The sequence below is a fragment of the Chelonia mydas genome, chromosome 2 (assembly GCF_015237465.2).
Source record: "Chelonia mydas isolate rCheMyd1 chromosome 2, rCheMyd1.pri.v2, whole genome shotgun sequence".
Taxonomy (NCBI): domain Eukaryota; kingdom Metazoa; phylum Chordata; order Testudines; family Cheloniidae; genus Chelonia; species Chelonia mydas.
The window spans coordinates 220,902,974-220,925,367 of NC_057850.1; the positions used below are offsets into that span (position 1 = coordinate 220,902,974).

At 45.3% G+C, this 22,394-nt stretch overlaps 1 protein-coding gene across 5 annotated transcripts in view; it reads right to left on the minus strand.

Annotated features, from left to right (window-relative positions):
- Nucleotides 1-19,681, minus strand: part of NMT2 (N-myristoyltransferase 2) — a 57,481-nt gene extending 37,800 nt beyond the window's left edge. For 4 of the 5 annotated variants that reach the window (XM_027820942.3, XM_007058449.4, XM_043541264.1 and 1 more), the window contains exons 1-2: nucleotides 19,230-19,681; nucleotides 3,453-3,588 (exon numbers count right to left, since the gene is read on the minus strand). In XM_027820942.3, coding sequence (XP_027676743.1) covers nucleotides 3,453-3,588; nucleotides 19,230-19,339 — 246 coding nt within the window. In that variant the 5' untranslated portion in view covers nucleotides 19,340-19,681. Of the gene's footprint in view, nucleotides 1-3,452; nucleotides 3,589-18,574; nucleotides 18,851-19,229 lie in introns of those variants that run through there. The other variant, XM_027820943.3, reaches the window with a different exon arrangement.
- Nucleotides 19,682-22,394: the final 2,713 nt, after the last annotated feature.

A 22,394-nucleotide genomic window follows, 5' to 3' on the forward strand; every position in this document is an offset into this window, starting at 1 on the left:
TAGTAAGTAGGGATAGAGAGGTTATATTACCTCTGTTTACAGCACTGGTGAGACTGATAATACAAAACTGCATATATGAACTTCAAGAAAAGTTGAGGGTATTCATCAGCACTTTGCATGATCCATCCAGTTCTCTGGTGAATAGTGAGCAAACATAATTCTTGGCAGAAAGGCAATTATCCACTTTCCCTGGCCATCATACACAGGGCTTAACTGTGTTTGCTACTGATATAAACCAATTTGTGAAACATGGTACTACAGATTTGATGGACACCTAGCATCTGGCTATTCTGATTAAAGTTAGTTTCCCTAGAAAGTGGAACGAGAATCTATGTAACATGAGGTCAAAGGCCAACTACTTCCTGACATCCTAAAAGTGAGGCTGCCAAGATTAGTGAATTTACAGAATCTTTATTTTATAGTTTAACAAACGAATTCTGATCCATGGGTTAATGTGTCAATGACAACTCATACTCCCTGGTTTTGAATCAGATTACTCTCCCCAATATCATTTTATTATAAAAAGTGTTAAATCTTTTAGTTACTTCTGTGGTATCCATTTCCCCATTTGAGGTAGAGAGCAATTTTTACTTAGTTAACATTTAAAAAATATTTTGTATGCACTGAAATGTACTTAAAATAGTTTTAAAGGAAGATGCTCCTGGAAGAGTCAACTGAACGAGAAAAAATAAAGCATTTTCACATTAACACAACCATTAAATCCTGCTTGGAGTAGCTGAAAAATTAACGGCTGGCCAGACTCCAAAATAGGAGTATTAATGATTGGCTAGAGATTCTCTTTCTTGAGGGAAAAAAGTCTATACATTAATTTGGATTAACGAAGTATTATTGTAATTCATCAAAAAGGGATTTAAAACTTTATGTATTTTAAAATACACAGTTCAAAGCATAATAAAAAGGAACTACATCTTTACTTCAGAAAGGTAGTAAAAATTCTAACATCCTTTTAGCTGACCTTACTATAAGCAACTAACTTCAAATCTGTTTACTGTCTATTATATTGCAGATCCATGCCAAATAGCCCATATTCTTTAAAGAAAAGCAAAATTAAAGAGCATGAGAAGTCTAAAAAGTGATCACTCTTGGTCATACTGTATGTTCTTGCTACACATTTAAAAACGTGACCTAATGCAAAAGCAGGACACACGTAGCGCTGGAGGTGACACTGAAAAAGCCCTAGGTCAGGGGTTCTCAAACTTCATTGCACCACGACCCCCTTATAACAATACAAATTACTACATGACCCCAGAAGGGGGAACTGAAGCCTGAGCCCAAGGGCTTCAGCCCCAGTCAGTGGGCTTTGGCCTGGACAGTGGGGCTTAGGCTTCAGCTTGGCCCCGGGCTTCAGCTCAGCCCCAGGCTTCAGCGCTGGGTCCCAGAAAGTCTAAGCCAGACCTGGCAACCCCATTAAAATGGGGTGGGGACCCACTTTGGGGTCCCGACCCAGAGTTTGAGAACCACTGTCCTAGAGAGTGGATAATACATAATGTATCAGCATGCCAGCAAAACAGAACACAATTTCTCCCCTGAAATAAACAGATTATACTATTACACTTGACAGATCTTACAGGGGGACTAATGGCATGAGCATTAATCAGATGAGACAACCTCCCTACTTGGGCACAATCAATGGTCGTGCTATGAAGCTCACTCCTCAGCGTAAGGTTTCTAAGTTGTATCACTTGGAATTCTTGATTGAAGCCACGTATTTTTAAGACTAATGTTTTTCCCTGTTTACTTAGAATAAGGTGGTCAAAGCCTGGTCGATAGCCCAAATGTGCCTCACAGCCAATATCATATTTAACACAGAGCGTCTGGAGGATACAGATCCCATTGTGTGACGGGACATTCTGATTTAAAGCAGAAGCCTTTCAGGTGAAATGGACCATCACATCAGAGGCGGATTAAGATGTACTGGGGCCCTGGGCACAAAGAACATTTGGTGCCCCATACCCTGGGGGCCTAGGAGTGCCAGAACTGGGAACTTTTTAAAAATGGGAGGGCCATGCCTGCCCACTTTTTAACATCGGCATAGTAGCCTCGGGCAGGCGTGGCATGGCAGCGGCATGGGCGCAGTTTGGGAAGAGCAGGAGGGCATTGCCCCCCCCAAACTGCAAGCCTTGGGCCAGAGGCAATAGGAGGAGCAGTGCCACACATGATTGCTGCCTTGGGCTCAAAGCCCAGGTGGCTGCAGGGGCAACCTGCCACCGGAAGCAGGAGGAAAGCAACAGGAGCAGCCTAGCATTGGGAAGGGAGGGGGCAGGAGGCCAGACCAGAGTCCCTTCCTCTGGGTCCCACCGGCAGCAGCGTGCCCTGGAGGGTGGGAACACGGGCTGGGAGCTGCTCTTGGGTACCCTGGGCCCGACACAGAGCAGGCGGAGGATCCAGGGTTCCCCCTACAGCGGCCCAGGTTCCCTGGAAGGCTCCTACCACTGTCCAGCACGGCTTCCGGCCTGGCCAGGGGCAGTGCCCCGGGGGAAGAGGAGGAGCAGGGGGCAGGGCCACAGTTACAGCACCGGTGGCCCCCACACTTCTACCCAAGTTACGGGCTCCTGCAGGGGGCCCCCAATTTGGGCCCGGGCACAGATCTGGAGCCTCCCCAGACGGTATCTCAGTACTAAAGAGGACAGGTGCAACTCGCTCCATTTTACGCCAATTAGGTGTGGACTTCAAGGCAACAGGCTGCTTGTTTCCACACCTGAGGCTTGCATTATTGAAGTGTGGATGCCCATGACACAGAAGTTTCCTCAGACCTTTTGTTTGGTATTTCCTCTCAAAAATAAAATCATAGAATCATAAGACTGGAAGACACCTCGAGAGGTCATCTAGTCCAGTCCCCTGCACTCATGGCAGGGCTAAGTATTATCTAGACCATCCGTGACAGGTGTTTGTCTAACCTGCTCTTAAAAATCTCCAATTATGGAGATTCCACAACCTCTTCAGCAGCAGCTGCTGAAGACAGATCCAATTCAAAGTGCAGCAGTCAGCATAGACTTGCCTCCCTGCTCTGAAATCCACTACCAGATGGCACTGTACTGTTCAATAAATTGGGTATAAATCCAGACAAGTTAGAATGAGGCTAAATTAGAGGCAATTTATCAAACACAAAATATGCTACTAAAACATTACAAGTGCAGATTAAAATTCTCTGCTACAAGGCCACCACCAACCTGAATGTTAACCGACTGAAAAAAACTGTCCCCTCCTCCCTCCACAGAACACATCTCCCTGGTAATCACCAGCATACCGAAGGCAGCTTTTTAAAGGCTGCCAACTACTGAATGTATTTACCTTCTCACATAGTTCCTTGTCCTTTCGTTTCTAATCATGACAATAACCCAACTACCCATGCCCGATTCAAATGAGTGTTAAGGCAGCACTACCCACTTTCACAGGAAACCACAGAAGTTAAAATAAAACAAGGCTCTCACTTTTGAAGGCTGTTGAATTTTAATCTCCTGGGAGTCAGATGCAGAATCTGATTTGGTGCCACCGGAGTTTGGTTTCTCCTTTTTTCTCTTCTGTTTCTTTTTCTTCTTTTTAGCTCCCAAATCCCCTCCAGGACTTCTGTCAGGAAATTCAGAGAAGGTAAAATGAGAAAAATCAATACCACAAAGCTTGAAGTACATGAAAGTTAAATTTAGAAAAACCATTATTCCTACATATGAAAACTAACAACAGTCTGACATGACACAAGGAGGGGAAAAAAATCAGGACAAACAAAGGAGTAAATTGCAGAAAAGTTCTCTATGTTAACTTGATCATTTGCTTTCCATTCAGTCCCCTAATTTACAGGGCATTTGGTCACCATATAACAGTCAATGCCATCCCCATGGCTTTTATTTCGCAGAAACATGAAGTGGCAGTTTTTACATACACAGCAGAAGTTGTAATGTCTCGCTGAACAATTTTATTTAGCAGGAGTCATTTTGCAGAAAGAAAGGGGCAGGAGACTTCAGGGAGGAAGAGAAATATAGTACTGTAATGCACTATAGCTAAAACTTGCCTTATGTATGTCTGCAGAAGTAATAATTGAAATTTCAGAATATAACTCTGCATTGAACTAGAAACAAACACTACATGAACATTTCTGATATTTCCAGCAATGAATCATGGGTGGGATTTTCTAAAGTGCCTTTGGGATTTAGGTGCACAGGCTACACTGAAAGTCAAGGGGACTTCTGTTCCTAAATACCTTAAATGCTTTTGAAAATCTTTCCCCATGTCCTCAGATACTCTTGATGTTTATCAATGGCCCACAAAAGGATTTGGGAAGAATGAATTAGAGGGAAGGTTCCAACCAGAAAACACTCTGTGCAATTTTTCAGGGAACTTTGTTTTTAACATATGATATGTATCTTGCTCAAATCTCACTGAGTAAAAGGAGAGTTACTATCAATGACTATTACTGGATCAAGTTTAATGGAAAACACATAAAACCCAACCAACTGCACCCTACACTTGCTGACTCCAAACATTTTAGCTGATGACACCGTGAACCCTTTTTTCCTTAAGTAAAGGGAGCAGTCAATTAGCAAATGACAAATACAAGAGTAGAGCCTGTAGACATTAAGGGAGAGCTCACCATTGGATGGTAGTAACAGCCACCAGACAAACAGGAAAAAAAAACAAAGAGAGAGACTCTAGAACACAAGCTGAATACTCTCCAAGAGAAGTTAACAGTCAGGAAAAACCATATGTACATCATGGGCTCCACAGCAGATGTTAGATGATTTTTTGCACTGGGCAAAATAAAAACTTTGCTTATTTTATTTCTACACGAGAAACAGCTTTGATCGTGAGGGACATTGATAAGCATACAAGAGACATCATTTGGCTATTCTAGAAAAGTCAGGTCATGGGAACATGTGGATTAGCATAGAGAGTTGCAACCATCATGAATCCTTATGAAAAGTATATCTATAAAATCCATTGTCATCTTTATTGCACTCTAATTTCAAAGGTTATAGCGTCCACAGTCTTGGCAATTGCATTGCTGGTCAATTCTTGAGTCCCCAAAGCCTGAGAAAGCTCCACATGCCCAAATTGAATGCTGAAAGCCTGTGTTTAAGCAAGTACCAACCAGTCACTGTAAACACTCATCTCTATGGTAATATCATTGTTCTCTAAATCCATCCTTATATGAAAGATCAATGCTGAAAAGCACTGAACCCTACAACTCCACAGGAGTTCAATGGAAGTTGCAACAGAAGAAGAGAAGGAAGGAGTACAGGGGTACAGCTCAGCACCCTCTATGGATTAGGTCTCAACAACTATGACAGACATAGGCATAGAGAGCTGGGAGAAAAGGGGGAGATGAGAGAAGGTGGAATGTTTCCTTGAGCTCTGCAAATGAAACAGTTATTTACTTTAACTGTGGTTCTTTGAGATGTGATACAGATGTGTATTCCTCTTATGATGCGCTGGACACACATATACCTAGCTGGAGAATTCTGCATAGCAGTACTTGTAGAGGGACAGAGCTTGCACTTCGTGGCCATAACCCCTTCTCCTGAGGCTGCACCACCCTGCCCCCCCCCTCAATCCCTTCGCACCGGACAACCAGAGACTAGACACCAATGCAGAAGCGACAAAGGTCAGGTCTTGGAATATGTCTGCATCACATCTTGAAGAACCAATTACAGTAAGTAACCATTTCTTCTTCTTCCAGTAGATGCAGCCGTGTATTCCACTTAGGTGATTCGTAAGCAATACTCACAGGAGGTGGGGCTCAAAGTCTATTTAAATAAGGACTACAGGACGGCCTTCCCAAAGTTTGCATCCGCTTTGCATGCCACAGTAACTGCATAATGGTTTGTGAACATATGTATCTATGACCACATGGCTGCCCTGCAAATATTCAATAGTGAGATATCATTTAAGAACACTATTGATGTAGCTTGCATTCTCGTAGAATGAGCTCAAACCTGTAGAGGAGGTGTAGCCGAAGCTGTTTTGTATGCAGTCTTGATGCAGGAAGTGACGTACTTAGAGATCATCTGTGAAGAGACTGCCTGTCCCTTCATACACTCTGCATACAAGACAAACAGACAAGGCAAAGCCTAAAAAGGCTTAGTCCTGTCCAGATAAAAGGCCAGACATCGTCTGATGTCCAACACGTAAAGACACTTCTCCTCTAGAGAGGAATGAGGCTTAGGAAAATATACAGATAAATATACTGCCTTGTTTAAATGAAACCGAGAGACCACTTTAGATATACATTTCAGGTGGGGCTGCATCATCACTTTGTCTTTGGAGAATTGTGTGTAAGGAGGCTCTGCCATCAGAGCCTGCAGCTCTCACAGTCATCTTGAAGATATTATCACCACAAGGAATGCAGTTTTTTTTTAAAAAACAGAGGAAAAGGGCAGGATGGAGGTCCCATGTGAGCCACTAAGACTGTGTTAAGGTCCCAATCTCTGGTTCCCACACTGGAGGCTGGAGACAAAGGGTTCCTTTCAAGGATCTCACCATCATGGCATTGGAAAACACCAGTCTTCCATGAATGGGTCGACACATGAGACTGCCACTAGATGCACCCTCAACCAGCTAAGCATAAGGCCCGATGATTGAAGATGCAGCAAATACTCCAAGATGTTTCAGATACTAGCTAGAGTGGGTTGACCTCCGTGGCCCAATGACCACACTAAAAAATGCTTCCACTTGCTGAATAGGCCATCTCGGTAAAGGGTTTTCTACTAGTGAGTGGGACCCATCAAACAGCTGCCGAACATCACTCTGCATCATTCAACCATGGAGCAACCACACTGTGAGATGCAGTGAGCTGAGTGCGAGGTGCAAAGTACGTCTGTGATTCTCTGTGAGCTGGTTGGGATGGAGAGAAAGTGATATGGGAGGTTGAACTGACAGCACAAAAAGGTCAGAAAGCCAACCCTCCTTCAGCCATGCTGGGGCAACGAGGATGAGTTTTCAGCTTGAGGATGATCTGGGGAATGATCAGGATCAGAGGAAAAGCGTACAGGAAAACCGACTGCCAGCTGAGATGGAAGGCATCAGTCAGGGAGCCTGGACTGAAGCCCTCTTGAGAGCAGAAGAGATGGCATTTCCTGTTGTCCCTTATAGTGAACAGGTTGATCATTGGGATGCACCACGCTGCAAAGATGACTTGCAGAATGCTGGGCTTCAGAGACCATTTGTGGCTCAGCGAAAAATTCCTGCTAGGTGGTCCACGAGACGATTCTGGATCCTGGCAAGTGAATGGCTATTGGAGTGATACTCCAGTCAATGACAGGTTTCAGAGTAGCAGCCGTGTTAGTCTGTATCCGCAAAAAGAAAAGGAGTATTGTGCACCTTAGAGACTAACAAATTTATCCGAGCATAAGCTTTCGTGAGCTACAGCTCACTTCATCGGATGCATTCAGTGGAAAATACTCTCGTCAATGAAGAACTGCCACAACCTGATCGCTTCTTGGCAGAGATCCCTGAGCATGCTCGCCCTTTCCTGTTCACATAATAGATTATGGTGGTATTGTTGGTAAATATGTGAACTACCAACCCCTTGATGTGGTCTATGAAAGTGAAACAGGCATTATGGATGCCTCAAAACTCCAGGACACTGATATACAGTGGAGCTTCCTGCTCTGACCACAGGCCCTGAACTTTCAGTGACCCCATATGTGCTCCTCAACCTATCAGGGAGGCATTGGTGACAAATCCTGGTTGGTAAGGGCTGGGCAAAGGGAACACCTTGATATACATTGCCCTGAACCAGGCACCACTGCAAGGAGTCCAGGATCAATGGAGGAAGGCAGACCAACTTGTCTAGGGGGTGAAGAGTTGGACAGTGAACAGTCCTGAGCCACATATGAAGAGGGCAAAAGTGTAAACTCGTGAACTGAACCACCTGCATGCATGTAGATATGTGGCCTAAGAGCCTCAGGCATATGCAAACTGTCATGGAAGGTTGAGACAAAGACAGCAGACCGAGACAAAGACAGCAAGATGTCTGGAAATGGTCGGCTGGCAGAAACGCTCTCTAACTCGTAGAGTCTATTAGGGCCCCAATGAGCTCAATTTTCTGAATGGGTACTTTCTGGAATTTAGGATGAGACCCAGATGGTTGAATAAACACAGTGTAATGCATAAACAAGAAAGGACTTCTTCCCTGGGCCTACCCTTGAGTAGCCAGTCGTCCAGATCTGGGAAAACATGGATTCCATTCTTCCTGAGGTACGCAGTCACCATGACCATGCATTTGGTAAAAACCCAGGAGGCACAAGACAGACAGAAGGGAAGGTCTGCCTCCTGAAAATGACAGTCTGCCACAACGAACTGGAGAAATCTTCTGTAGCTTAGGTGAATCACTGCATAGAAGTAAGCGTCCTGAAAGTCCAGAGCAGCACCCCAGTCGTTCAGACAATGTGAGGAGGTTAGCTGATAGGGTGACCATATGTAACATCATGGATATGATATATTTGTTGATGATGCGGAGGTGGAAAATAGGTCTTATCCTTCCCTTGGATTTGGGAACCAGGAAGTACCAGGAATCGAAGCCTGACCCCGGTGTTCTGAAGGTAAAAACAGTCCTGGTTGGTAAGGGCCTGGCAAAGGACACTGCTCCTATGGCCAGTAATGAGTAGACCTGCTCAAGGAGGGGATCCTATGAGGGGATCCCTGAAGAGGGACAGGGAGGGAGGTTGCGGGGGGAAGAGTAGAAAGGAACTGGGCAGCATAGCCCAATCTGACAGTGTTTAGGACCCAGGTGTCAGTTCTAATCAAGCCACAAGCATCATAAAAGCCAGCGAGCCTGTCACTGAACAGAGATGGGTCAAGGAAGTGATGATCGGACCACCACTCTGGACCAAGGAGTCAAAAACGTGCTTGTGGGCAGGTTGACCGGCCATACCTGACTGCCTCCTCCTCTAGGTTCTATGTCCTTGTCTGGGGTAATCCCACTGTCTCAAGGGAAGAACAGGCTAACCAAAGATGCGTTATGGATGGTATTGTTGCTGCTGCTGCTGGCCAACGAAGTGGCGCCTCTGCACTGCCAGTGTATACACCCCCAAGGAACATAGGGTGGACCTAGAATTCTTGAAGGAATCCAGGGTCTCATCCATCTTGTCTGAAAACACCCAGCCATCAAAGGGTAAATCCTCTATGGCCTGCTGCACACTGAAAGCAATGCCTGAATTCTGCAGCCAGGACACCCTTCTCATGGTCACTGCAGAAGCCATCACTCGGGCCGAAATGTCTGTGATATCCAGCATGGACTGCAGTGACATCTTGGCCACTAAGCAGCCTTCATTGATAAATGCCCGAAGTTCCTCTCTGGAGGTTTCAGGGCAGCTGGTCCACAAACTAAGACATAGCTGTCCAATTTAAAAAGTCATACAAGAATGCTTGCTGGTTCCCAATCTGCATTTGCAGAGAAGGAGGAGGTGTAAATCTTCCCGACCATTAAATCCATCCTTTTGGAATCCTTTGTGCTTAGGAGTGGTCCTAAACCTGCCCTGCCAGGCCCTATCGTTCACTGCAGTTGCAACTAGGGAATTTGGGTCTGGATGGGAGTAAAAGCTCTCAACCAAAGATGGCGTACTCCAGAGGATCTTTGCAGCTCTAGGAGCACATCGTTGATAGGGAGAGCTACTCTCCCAGGAGCAGATGGCTGCAGGATATCCACTAATTTATGGGTTTCCTCCTGCAGGAATTCTGCCTGAATGCCCAGGGAAGCAGACAAATGCTGCAAAAGGTCTGCCGCAAAAGGTCTTGATAGGCCTTGAAATCTTCTGGTATTGGAGAAGAAGAAGAGCCAGACTGAATCACCTGGGGACGAAGAGAAGGTGGTTAATGGGCTCTCATTCCAGGACTGGTGGAGCTGGAAGGGGCAGCTCCATACAGGGAAGGCTCACTGGTGCCTGAATCTGCGGTGGGTCCACAGTTCCCACCACCGATCTGGCTGGCGACCTTGTATTAGAGCAAGCCGAGAAGCACGACCTCCACAATCCAGGAGTGTCCCATGGATTCCATAGAGACCACGGGTAAGGATAGGGCATTGGTGGCCAGTAGTCACCCCTTCCCAACTGTGAGATGAGTGCCAATCCCAGTGCCCATAGTACTCCATAAATGGTCTCCGAAGTGGGTCAGGTGATGAAGAATGGGAGGAGAAAGATCCCGACCTCAACGCCGAGGCACCTCAGGTTTCCGGGCACAAAGGTGGATCCGGTCTTGAGGGAGCAAGTAACTGGTTTGACTCGTCCATCACCCGGAATGAGGCAGGGACCAGGACTGATGATGGAAGCACTATTGCTGGCACCAAATACACCAGTGCCAGGAGTGGCGTCAACCCCCAAGTCAGTGGCAGTACCGAAGCAGATGATGATGCCCAAGTGGAGAGTGGTGAGAGCCGCCATGGTAACATGCACCGATGCCAAGGAGTTTTCTGGTGCCAAGGAGGTTCCTTATACCGAGTCTGGTACCAGTCCTCCTTCCACAGGCTGTGGAAGGGAACATTGGGCTGCAGTGCCAGCAGACCCAAGAGTTTAGAAGCCTGCCCAGCCAACTGGGTTATAAACAATGCAGACTTGGCAAAGTCCTGGGCCAAGGGAGAGGAAGTCTGTAGCTGCCTGGTACACTGCTAATGTGGAAAGAGTTGGTGTCAGCATCACCCTTGTCAGTACCAGACCCAATGGACCCCCAGAGCCAGAACCAGAGTAGATGGTGCAGGGTCTCTACCTCCTTACTGGATACTAGGCACATCCTGAGAACTGGCACTAGCCTCGTGCCGGTCCACGCTCTTCTTGGGGGAGTTGGAAGAGACCCCACAAGACCTGGAGTGGTCTCAATTGGTCTTATGCAACCTTTTCCTCGGCGCACTCAACAGGGAACAGCTCCTCCATCTCTTTGGAGAGGCACCTGCTCCAGAGTGCAAAGCGGCACCACCCTCAGAACCTGAGGGTGACCTCTGATCCAACATTGGCCTTGTGCCGAAGCCGGCTACATAGCCTATTTGAGCAGGTGCTGCTTTAGGTGAAGGTCCCTAGCCACCTGAGTCAGTTTCATGAACAATCTACAGATCACAAACCACTCCTTGACGTGGGCCCTCGCCAAGCACAGCAAGCACCGTGTGTGGGGATCGTTGCTAGGGGTCCGCACAGGACATACAATGTATAAATCCCAGTGAGGGCTTCACAGGGAAATACTTAACTAAAGTGCAACTAACACTAACCTAACACTAATGGTACTACTAACTATATACAACTAGAAGACACTAAAATAGTGAGAAGTTATGAAGTTAAGACCACACAGAGTTCTGACTCCTGCTACAGGTGGAAAGAAGGAACTGAGGAGGGTCAGGACAGCGCCACCGCCTCATATAACCAGGGGAGGGGCTGTGGCCACAAGGTGCAAATGCTGCCCCTCTACGGGTACTCCTTGGCAAAATTCACCATCTCCAGTGCCCGAGCCATGCACACACCTACGTGTAATACACGGCTGCATCTACTCAAAGAAGAAACAGGAATTTGAGCTGCATAAGTGAGGCACAGAGAGAATTTTTAGTTCTGGAATCATGTTTATAACCTGCACCAGCCTAGACAGTTAAAAGATATACTTGTTTAAAAGAATCACACTTAAAATTACTTAGTATGCCTGGGTGCTAACTTGTTGGTACATGTACGCTATAATAAAAGAACAGTCCTAAAGGTCCACATAGAGGTTATAGCTATGAGTCAGCTAAAATGTGTGCAAGCAGACCTAAGTTTTCAAGGACTTCACAAACTATGGCAAAAGCAAAACATTTGAGTGCCTTACAGTTTTAAACAAAATTAAGTCATTTTCTATATTGTTTATGTTAATAAACACACTCAACTAAATCTAATGTTTCTGTTGGTTTGATCTTTTCCACTAAACTTTGATTTTCCCCTCAGCACCTTACTGATGACAGAAGAATGATGTTAGTTGATCCCTAAGCTGAACTGCAAAAGTGGCATTACCCCTGAATATAGCTCTGGTACGTGGGACTACAAACACTGTTCTTCTAACATGCACTTCCACTGGGCCCACTTATCCCAATTCAGCTCTGGGACAAGTGGGTGCAACTCACATACTTTTCAATGGGAGCTACTCTGACTTACACCACGGTGGAATTTTGCTCATTAAAATTGTTAAAAGGTCAATGTTTTATTTGGTTTAGTTAAATAATGAAATTACTACACTTCAAAAATGTCACTTTGGTAACGATGGGAAAGAATGGTGCTTTGTCAAGTCTAACTAATGTTCTCCCTGTGAAATCATGTTTATACCAGGATACTCAATTTGGTTTTTGGCCAGGAGAGGGTTGCTTTTTTTCTTCTTAAACATCTGTGACTCTATATGAAAAGTTAGACAGCTGAGAACAATACTTTTTGGTGGTGTTCAGACCCATCTTTTTAAAACTACTTCTGATTTTGTTTATGATTTCAGCTGAGGGGAAAATAAAGCAGATCAGCAACATTAAAAGTGCTAACACATTTTGTTTGAATAATCCCTCTCCCTACCATTTCTAAAGTATGGCTCTACTCAAATCCCAGTTTTGGTTCACAACCTTCAATTTTAAAATGTTCACAATGTTTGGTCCAAAAGAAATATTTTTCTCTCTTTGACAGGGTGTCCACTCAACAGGAATGTTCAGAAGCAGAGATGCTCTGTAGAGTCAGCTGCTTAAATCGGCCTTTCATTACTGTTACATTTCACAGAATATGAAACATTTTAAAAGACAGATCTGTTTGTCCTTCACTTCACTTTTCTTTAGGCATGTTTGCGGCAGAAAGATTCAGCAGTGGTCAGCGACTTTTATTGACTATGGAGTCAAGTTAGAAACAGTGACTGTGCAGAGCTGAGGGCAAAAGCAATAACAGACAAGCCCCAACCTTCAGTATTTCTAACTCTCTTCAAAACTACTGAACTGAAAGGACTATAGCAGTTTTACAGCTGGGGTTGGCGGTGGGGAGAATATTAGACTTTCCTTCACTTCACGAGTTGCAGGGGGTAAATCCCCCCCTCCCAAGGTTTTTGCACTTGCTTAAGGTTTCATAGGCTACAGAGACAGGCAGCCATGGCCCTGACCACTTTTAAACAGGGGTCCTGCTGCCAGAGCACTGCTCCAGGTACATAGTCACAACAGCAGTGAAATTTGACCTGGTTGCCCCTCCATACTGTACCTGCATAGTTAAGGAAGTACAACTGTGTGGACACAGCTATACAGATATAAAGGGGAAAGGGAAATAGCAATTCTGGTATAAGACACCATTAACTACATCCACATAGTGGGTTGTACTGGCATATCAGTTAAAAAAAAATCCCTAACCAAAATATTTATACTGCTACAAAAACTGTGTAGACCAGGCCTTACTTAAAGTAAAAGCAGAGTCAAGAGACCTGGCTCTGCCTCAAGATACACTAACTTTGCCACAGAAACAGACTATGTGTATGACCTTGGGCAAGTTATTTAGGCCTACATTTTTACAAATGTCTACAACAGTTATGCACGTAAATCTGTAATTCCACCCACACATTCCTTTCTACTTGTGGACGCACATCTGCTGTTTTACATGAGTGTGAAAAAGTGCATTCACATTTTTATAAGGGTGGGTCTTAGCCTCTCTGAGCTTCTGTTCCATCCTCTCAGAAACAGATTTACTTTCCCTATATGGCTGTTGAGAAGATTAATTCATTAAAATCTGTGCAAAGCTTTCAGATTCTCAGATGGAAGAGGCTAAAGAAGTGCAAAGTATTATATATTATCCCCAGTGCGGCAGTTGCTGTTTTTCCTTTTGTGTTTGAATGGATCTTAACATCTTTCCCAAAGCACATCATTGAGTGTTATTTTAAACTGTATTGCTGAATACCCAGTATCCCTTGAACAAAACCAGCTTTTTCAAACACCAGCATCTCTATTAAAAGTTGCCACTACCCATAAATTTAAGTAAAAAAATTCTGAACTTCAGAAACAAGCCCATCTTTCAGGTGTTTAAGGTCATTTTGGCTGCCAAGCTCTTTACCTGCACAGCTCTTCCGAACAGTGGTTTTTGCCTCTGCATCTGTCAATAACGGTGTACAAAAGCATTTTTTCAGGGGACCACAAAGATTTTTTTAAATGGTTTCTGCGATATAAGACCAAATTCAGATCTGATGTAAATGGGTTTGATTTCATGGAACTCAGGAGTTATAATATTTACACCAGGGCTATATTTGGCTCAGAGTTTCTATATTTTTAAAAAATCAATATTAAGATTCTGGACGTTTCCCATCTCCTATTAGATCATAACTATATCAAGAGAGAAAATATTTTGAACCAGAAAGCCTTGATAACGTCCTTTGAAGTTCACTGTTAACACAACAGTAGCTAGGTGAACATTTTTGGGCTAATTTTTGGAAACCCACTGCTTTCTTCAAGAATTATAGTTTAGTAATAAACCAAAAGTGCCATACTTACAGCATGCCAACATTCAGAATGTTAAACTAATGTGTTTCTTCTATCCCTTTGCTCTACAAATCTTTTTTTAAGAATGTACTTCAGGACTCAGACTTTGTATGCCAAGTTCTGGACTAAAAAGGTTACACATTTCTTTAAAAACAATTTTGAAAAAATTCTTAGACAAAAACATGTTTATAAAGCTGCCATTCAACAATGCTATATCTTAGTGTTCTATTACAGTGTTTATAAAAAAACCTCATACAAGCATTTCATATTGATGTTTACAATCTTTCTGAAGCTGTCTATTGAAAATTCTCTGTGCCCTTTCTATCACAGAATTCCTATGCAAAGAGCCATTGAGAATTGACTGAAAGACCCTACAGAGAAAGGGAAATGCGGGGGCGGGGTCAAGTAAACTGTATTTAAAAACACTGAGTTAATTTATTTAATCCTATTTTAAAGTACATTTACTAATGGAGCTGTTTTGGAAACAGTCTTTTCCTATGAAGTGGAACAGAGTGTAGCAGACAGCAAACTTAACAGGAACAAATTTCAGAGATGAGGGAGAAAAAGGAGATTAGCACATGAGAATCACAAAACATACATGATCTTGCATTCTGAAAATGGGACCAGATGTGTAGGGCACAGACACTTGCATCCTAGAGAGTTCTGTATTATTTTCTATTGAATACTTATCCTGTCGTCTGCTGTCCACAGCACATTAAACACACACACACACACGCACACACACACACAATCCACCATCACTACGTCACAGCACTATTTATGGTCAACAGTGTATGACCCAATTTTAAATGTCAAGCTACAGTTTGAAGAAGTGATTTAATTTACATAGTATTCACACCAAAGACTGACACACGATAAACAATTCCTCTCCCTATAAGAAAAGTAAAGCCTGAGACAGAATAAAATTAAATATTCAGTACCACTAATGCAGACTATTCCAACCTCAGCAAGACACTTGCCATGACCATATTTTAAAGCACCAAGTTAGCCTGTAAATACTCCATGGCATATCTGTGCAATAGGAACTAATCTGAAATCTCAAAGAAAATTTTAAAGTAACATCAAAAGCAAAAACACAATGGGAGCAGAGGAGGGAATTTGTAAGGGGATGTTGAATTTTTCACTTCTGGAGCAGAATGCTAAAATGCTGTTATGTTTTGCTGTAATCTACTTAATAATATTCCAGGATTGTCATTCTGAATCCTATACATTCTGAAGAGTCAGTGTGATGCAATGGAAACAGCTACAAGCATGGCTATTAGCTCTTTTTGTTCAGAATATCACCAGGTTCAATTAGTGGGATTCATGATATGTTACTGTCCAATTTTTAAGTTCTCTGCCATTTTGACTTTACAAATTACATCCATGTGACAGTAAGACATGTTTCTATGCCATGCCAGGAATCCTAGACCTTTGTGATATCAGAGGTAACTCAACCAACTATCACCCTTACTCTACAGCTAATTTGCATGCAAGAGTGTCATTGGTTGTATGAGTGACATTGCCCAGATGGCCCAACTGCCACAATTCTTCAAAACCACCCACACAACAGTACAACCAGCACATACAAAAACCCCAAATGCATGTAGTGCCTCACGTGTCATTCACCACTCACGTAAATCTCCCAGCACAACACAATCCGTACACAAATCAACACAACCACCCACACAACAACCCAGAACATTGCTCTGAAGCACAGAATGTCTGTTGAATCAGTGAGGCAAAGGAAACAGCTACAAGCATGGTTGACAGCTCTGTTTAGAATATTACCAGGTTTAATTATCACTGGAAATCACTGTTTGTTACTCTCCAATTTTTAAGTTCTGAGCCGTTTTCAGATTGTTTTACATACATGACTTTACAAATTACATCCATGCAACAGCATGGGTTTTCAGTTACTAGTTTCTGACATGGCTTTTCAATATAATAACTGTTGGAATTTTTGATTGAGTACCTCAACTGACAAAAAGGGCCAACCTTACACAAAACTTCCAATTAATAGCAGATACTGTGCCAAAAAAAGATGATAAAACACAGCAGTAACTCAGAATTTCATACCTGACTTTGTATATTACAAGTCCTATGAAACTAACAACACCCATCATTTGTTTGTCTGGAGTGATCTGGATTTACTGGAGTGATCTAGCCACTCATTTTGTTAAACTTTATAGTATCTGAAAGTATCCTATTTTTCATTTATTGCTCACCCATAAAAACTGGCTTCTGTGGAGAACTCATCATAATACTTAACAGATTGCAAAAAGAATTGTGTATAGCCCATGACCATATTACTTCTCATTTAAAGACTGCAGTCACCTTGCTTTGCAAGTATTGCTGCAAGTTACGTATCACCATGTAGGGATGCGTAATTGTACCCTTGCTCCTTCTCAAACACTGCTTCTTGCACTCACTATGCCTATGAAGAAGCCTAGTTCAATGGCTTGGAAGGCTGGACTTCTATTATAAGGCAGAAATAGATCAATCAAGGAAAAGTAATAAAAACAGAAGAAAAGAAGAGAAATTGGACTTCAAACAGTTAAGTTACCAAGCATAAATTCTAGACAACCATTAGCAGGCTATTGAACTGGCCTGGAAAGTCAGTGTGACCCATTGGTGACAATAATGTAAAATCATACTGTATTTTCAGTGGTATTAATTTAATGTATTTAGAAATTAAGAAATGCTGGAATTTTCTTTCAAACAAACAAAATTAAAGCTCCAAGTTCGCACAGCACAATTTCTTCCTTTTTTTAAATATTCCAAATTTATATTACTATAATTATTTTCGACACAGCTATTTTAGTATGCAAGGCATGAATATGCTGAGGAAGTTGCAGTACAAGAAAAACTGGAGTCGGTCTTTCTAAATCTTAAATTAAAGACTTTTTACATCACACTTAAGGTACAGAGCAGTTTGTTGCCAAGCAAATCCTGGGGGACAGCAGACAATAAACAGCATACATTCTCAAACATAATCACCTATGGAAGTGAATAAGTCTCCCTAATGAATAAGAAATTAATGACTAAGAAGATATTTATATAGTTGTTTATAAGCTAACCTATTTCTATTTTAGGTCACCATGGCCACTCCTAGTTGCGACAGTATTTTCCCTTTGCTAACATATTTCTAACCCTAAAGATAAGAATATAAATTTGAATGTAATTAACTCTTAAAACATTGTTTCCCCCCAGTGCCTCAATCCAGCAGCGAGATCCACAAGTGGTCCTTTATGTCCACACTGAGACCCACTGAAATCAATGGGATTCTGAGCATGTGTAAGGGGGTCAGACATTTGGATCCCTTTGCAAGATCAGGGCTGTATATAAGTAGACAGACTGTCCTGTTTCTCATCCAGAAACAGGAGACAAAGTTTAATCTACAGTAAAATGAGTTTTTAGAAAGTGATTAAGAATAATAAGGAGAAGGGACTAGTACTAAAATATACTTGCTGTATTAATGACTTGAGACACTCATGCCCTACTCCAATTACAAGTAGATTTATACACGTTTCTTTTTGGACAGTAGGTGGTGTTGAGAAGGAGGAATATTTTCATTTAATGAATGACAAGACTGAGGTGGATAATTCAAGAGTCCTTAAAATATCTTCCTATTTTCTCCATAGAGTCTATCCTGATCTTTCAGGAGATCTGTATATTTGCCATTCGTTTGAAAGCTATAAACAAAAAGACTTAGGGGAAAATAGAGGGGCATCTTTTAACTTCACAGAAATACAGTGAATTAGAAGAGCTTTGGAGAGGTCCCAAGTAGAAAAATCATGGTAAATAAAAACACAATAGATGCTATCCCATTCCTTCCTAAGCAGGAAGGCAATAAAATGCCACCTTTTACCGCTCTGTTTCTCTCACAGGGCTCTTGTATATACGGGGAAATGTCTGTGGTATCAGGTTGATTTTTAATGGGGGGTCGCGTGTAAGTACGGATTTGCCAGTATGTGACCGCCTTCCCCCGAGAGTTATCCTAGGGACAATGCTTCTTCACAGACATGCTGCTGGCTACACCCTCTACTCAAGGCCTCCTCTTGCTGGAAACAAGGGCATCTCACCGCGCTGGGTGAGTCGGGGCTTACATACACACAAAAAACTGCAGCTCACCTAACTCAGGAGACGCTGCCGCCAGCTGCAAACAGGGTGATTGATCTCCAAGCACCAGCCCTTCGTGCCTCCACTGAGGGCTGGGACAGGAACAGAGCCAACCTCCCGCCAAGGGGCTCAGCCGGCCGGACGCGATGCCCGCAGAAGACCGGCCCGGCCCCAGAGGAAGCTGGGGGTGGGGGCGCTCCCACAGCCAGGCTCACACGCTGGCGCGGTAGCAAGCATCGCCCAGCAGGGCAGCAAGGCACCGATTCCTGTCACCTCCCTGGAGGGCCCGCAGCGCGGAACCTGCCCGCTGACAGCTCCCCGCCCCACGCCGCCGCCGCCCCCTGCAGGAAGGCCCCGCTTCAGGCTCCCAGGAGGCGCGGGGCGAACGGCTGCCTCCCGCCTCCCAGCGCCCGGCACAACAGCTACGGCGATCCCGCGCTGCTCCAGCCCAGCCAGCCGCAGGGCCCCTCTCCGCACCTGGGCCGCCGCCCCTGCCGCTCAGCCTGGCCCCGCGCTGCCTTCCCCGCCCCGCCGGAGCGGCCCCGGGCCCCGCTGCAGCAAGGGGCCGGGCCGGAGGGAGCCCAGCGCTTTTCCTCGCCCCCGCGCCCGGGGCCGTGGTACAGCCGGGGCCGGACGCGCCGGCTCAGCCGCGAGCGCTGCCGCCTACCCCTTGGCGTGCTCGGCCTCCTCCTCATTGTCGCCGTCGATGCCGCAGGTGTCCTGGTCATCCAGCTCCAGGCTCTGCTGGCTGGCCGCAGACTCGCTGTCCTCCGCCATCACGGGGGAAGGAGGGCGGGGAGGAGGGACTGGAAGCCTATGAAAGGAACCGGGGCGCACAGGCAGAGGCGGCCCGGAGGAGCTCCCTCTAGCTGCTGTCCTCCCCCTGCTCGGGGAGCGGGAGCCCCCAGCCCGGCTGCCACCCCCGCTTCCCTGGCCGGCAGGTAAGGGCCGCACGAGCCCTGCTGACTCATGGAGCCCACACCGCTGGTGCCACTTCCTAAATAACTGATTCACCCGGCTCAGCCCCACAGCAGCCCTCAGAGGGGGGCCTGAGCTGGACGCAGGCCCCTGCCAGTTGGGGGCGGATGGCAGCCAAACCTCAGGCTGGAGCTGGAATTCGGACTGACCTGAGCTGGCAGCACCGAACACCTCCAAATTGCTGGGAGAGCCGGGAATCGGGATCTTGAGGTTGGCCAGTTGGCCTGGCTCTGCCTGCCCCCCTTGCATGGAAGGGGCTGCATACTGCACCTGGCTGCTCTGACTGTTTGAAATGTACCAGCCTGAGGGTCAGTGGTAGCTGGGCCTCAGTCCTGCAGCGAACTCAGGCAGGGGAGCAATGTTCTGCCCCTATGGAGCTCATTGCATGTGCGACATTTTGGGGTTCACTCAGGCCAGTAAAGGGTTCAGTCAGCATCTTGTAACTTGTGCAGCTGGGGCCCAGCACTCTGACTCTAACTGCCTGCCGGGAGCCCACAGCCTCACCCTGGCTTTGCCCAACCTGGTTACTCCTTGCAGGCTGACCTTAGTACCTTTCCAGCCCTGAATTTGCCTCCAAATCTTCCTACTGCAGGGACCAGTCCCTCTCCCTGGCACTCACAGAGAAAGTGTTACGTTAGGTGCCTCTACAGAGACAGTAAAGCACTCCAACCTATTAGCTTTCTAGAAACCCACATTCCCTTGTCTAGGACAGAGGTGTTTATCATCACCTTTATCTAGGCTAGACTGTTTGGTTGTAAATGTGTTTAGAAACATCATACAGAGGAAGTTCATAACTTCACATATAAAGTTAACATGTATTTGGCAATGATATTAATAACCAGCATGTTATTAGCTTTCATATGATACTTAACACAGTGTTGGATGTAGTGAGTTGGTTGGGTCTGATCAGAGACAGTATGCCCTATGCCAGTGAGCATTAAGGACTCTTAGGGTCACAGCAGGATTGGAGCCATCCAAGAAGTGCCCCAATGCCTGAACGATATACTGTCTGATATGGCTTAGTGCTATCATAGTGGCTCATGAATTTTATAGTTCTGTTTTAATAATATCAACCCAGATACCCCTATACTAAGCCCAAAGTCTTTAGTTAAGACTTTTCAGTCCTCAGGAGACTAAGGGTATGTCTACACTAGAGGCTATGATACTGTAGCACCTTACTGTAGATGCTTCCTACGTTGACAGAAGTGTTTTTTCCATTGATGTAAGTAATCTACCTCCCCAAGCAACAGCAGCTAAGTCAATAGACAGATTCTTCTGTCAGTCTAGCTGCATTCCACACCTGGGGTTAGATTGGTTTAGCTACAGCTCTTGGGTGTGAATTTTACACATTCCTGAGCAACATAACTACATTGATTTAAATTTAAATGTAGACCAGGGCTAAACTGTTGTGTGTCACTGAAAAAGAACAGGGGAGACCAAGGTGCCCCTAAGAACATAAGAACATAAAATCATAGAATATCAGGGTTGGAAGGGACTTCAGGAGGTCATCTAGTCCAACCCCCTGCTCAAAGCAGGACCAATCCCCAATCAAATCATCCCAGCCAAGGCTTTGTCAAGCCTGACCTTAAAAAATTCCAAGGAAGGAGCCATATTGGGTCAGACCGATGGTCCATCTAGCCCAATATCCTGTCTTTGACAATGGCAGTGCCAAATGCTCCAGAGGGAACAAACAGAACAGGGCAATTTTGAGTGTTCACCCCTTCTTGCAGTCAGAGGTTTAGGGACACCTGGAGCATGGGGTTGCATCCCTAACCATCTTGGCTAATAGCCATTGAAGGACCTATCTTCCATGAATTTATCGAATTCTTTTTCTAACCTACTTATACTTTTGGCCTTCACAACATTCCCTGGCAACGAATACCACAGATTGTGCATTGTGTGAAAACGTACTTCCTTTTGTTTGTTTTAAACCTGCTGCTTATTAATTTAGCGGGTGTTCCCTAGTTCTTGTGATTGGTGAAGACATAAATAACACTTTCCTATTCACATTCTTCATACTATTCATGATTTGATAGACCTCTATAATATCCCCGCTTAATCAACGCCGTCCCTACCCATATGCAAAGTACGCAGCTGCGTAGGGCATTAGGAATGGGGCGCCAAATTTCCTGGTGCCCTATGCAGCTGCGTGCTGCTCCAGCCCCTGCTTCGCCTCTTCCCCATGGCCTCCGCCCCATCCCCACCTCTTCCCACCCTTGCTCCGCCCCAGCCCCAGCCTTGCCCCTACTCCCCTAAGGACTGCAGCAGGGGATAGGCCTGCACTCACCAACAGCGGTAAGTAGAGTGACCTGGCCCCAGCCCGCTCTGTGCCACCGGTGAGTGCTGGGGGGGTGGTTCCCCCCTGACCCAAAGCCTGGGAGCCAGGGGAGCAGAGCGGAGCGGGCTGGGTCGGGCCACTCCACGTCCTGCCGCCTCGTGAGTGCGGGGTCGGACCTGCCCTGCACTCACTGGGCGGCAGGAAGTGGAGCGACCTGGCCCCAACCCGCTCCGCTCGCTCATGCTGGGGGGCAGTTTCCCCACTGCCCCCCAAGCCTGCTCCTGCCCTCTCGCAGAGGCCTGGGGCCCCACACAACCTCGCCCCCCATGGGAGGGCTGCATAGGGCACCAAAATGGCTAGGGACGGCCCTGCCCTTAATCTTTTCTTTTATTAGCTGAACAGTCCCAGTCTTTCATCTCTCCTCATATGGAAGCTGTTCCATACCCTTAATCATTTCTGTTGCCCTTTTCTGAACCTTTTCCAATTATAATATATTTTTTTTGAGATGAGGTGACCTGAACTGCATGTGGCATTCAAGGCCCTGCAATGGCAGGGAATTCATTAGGACAGCAGTTT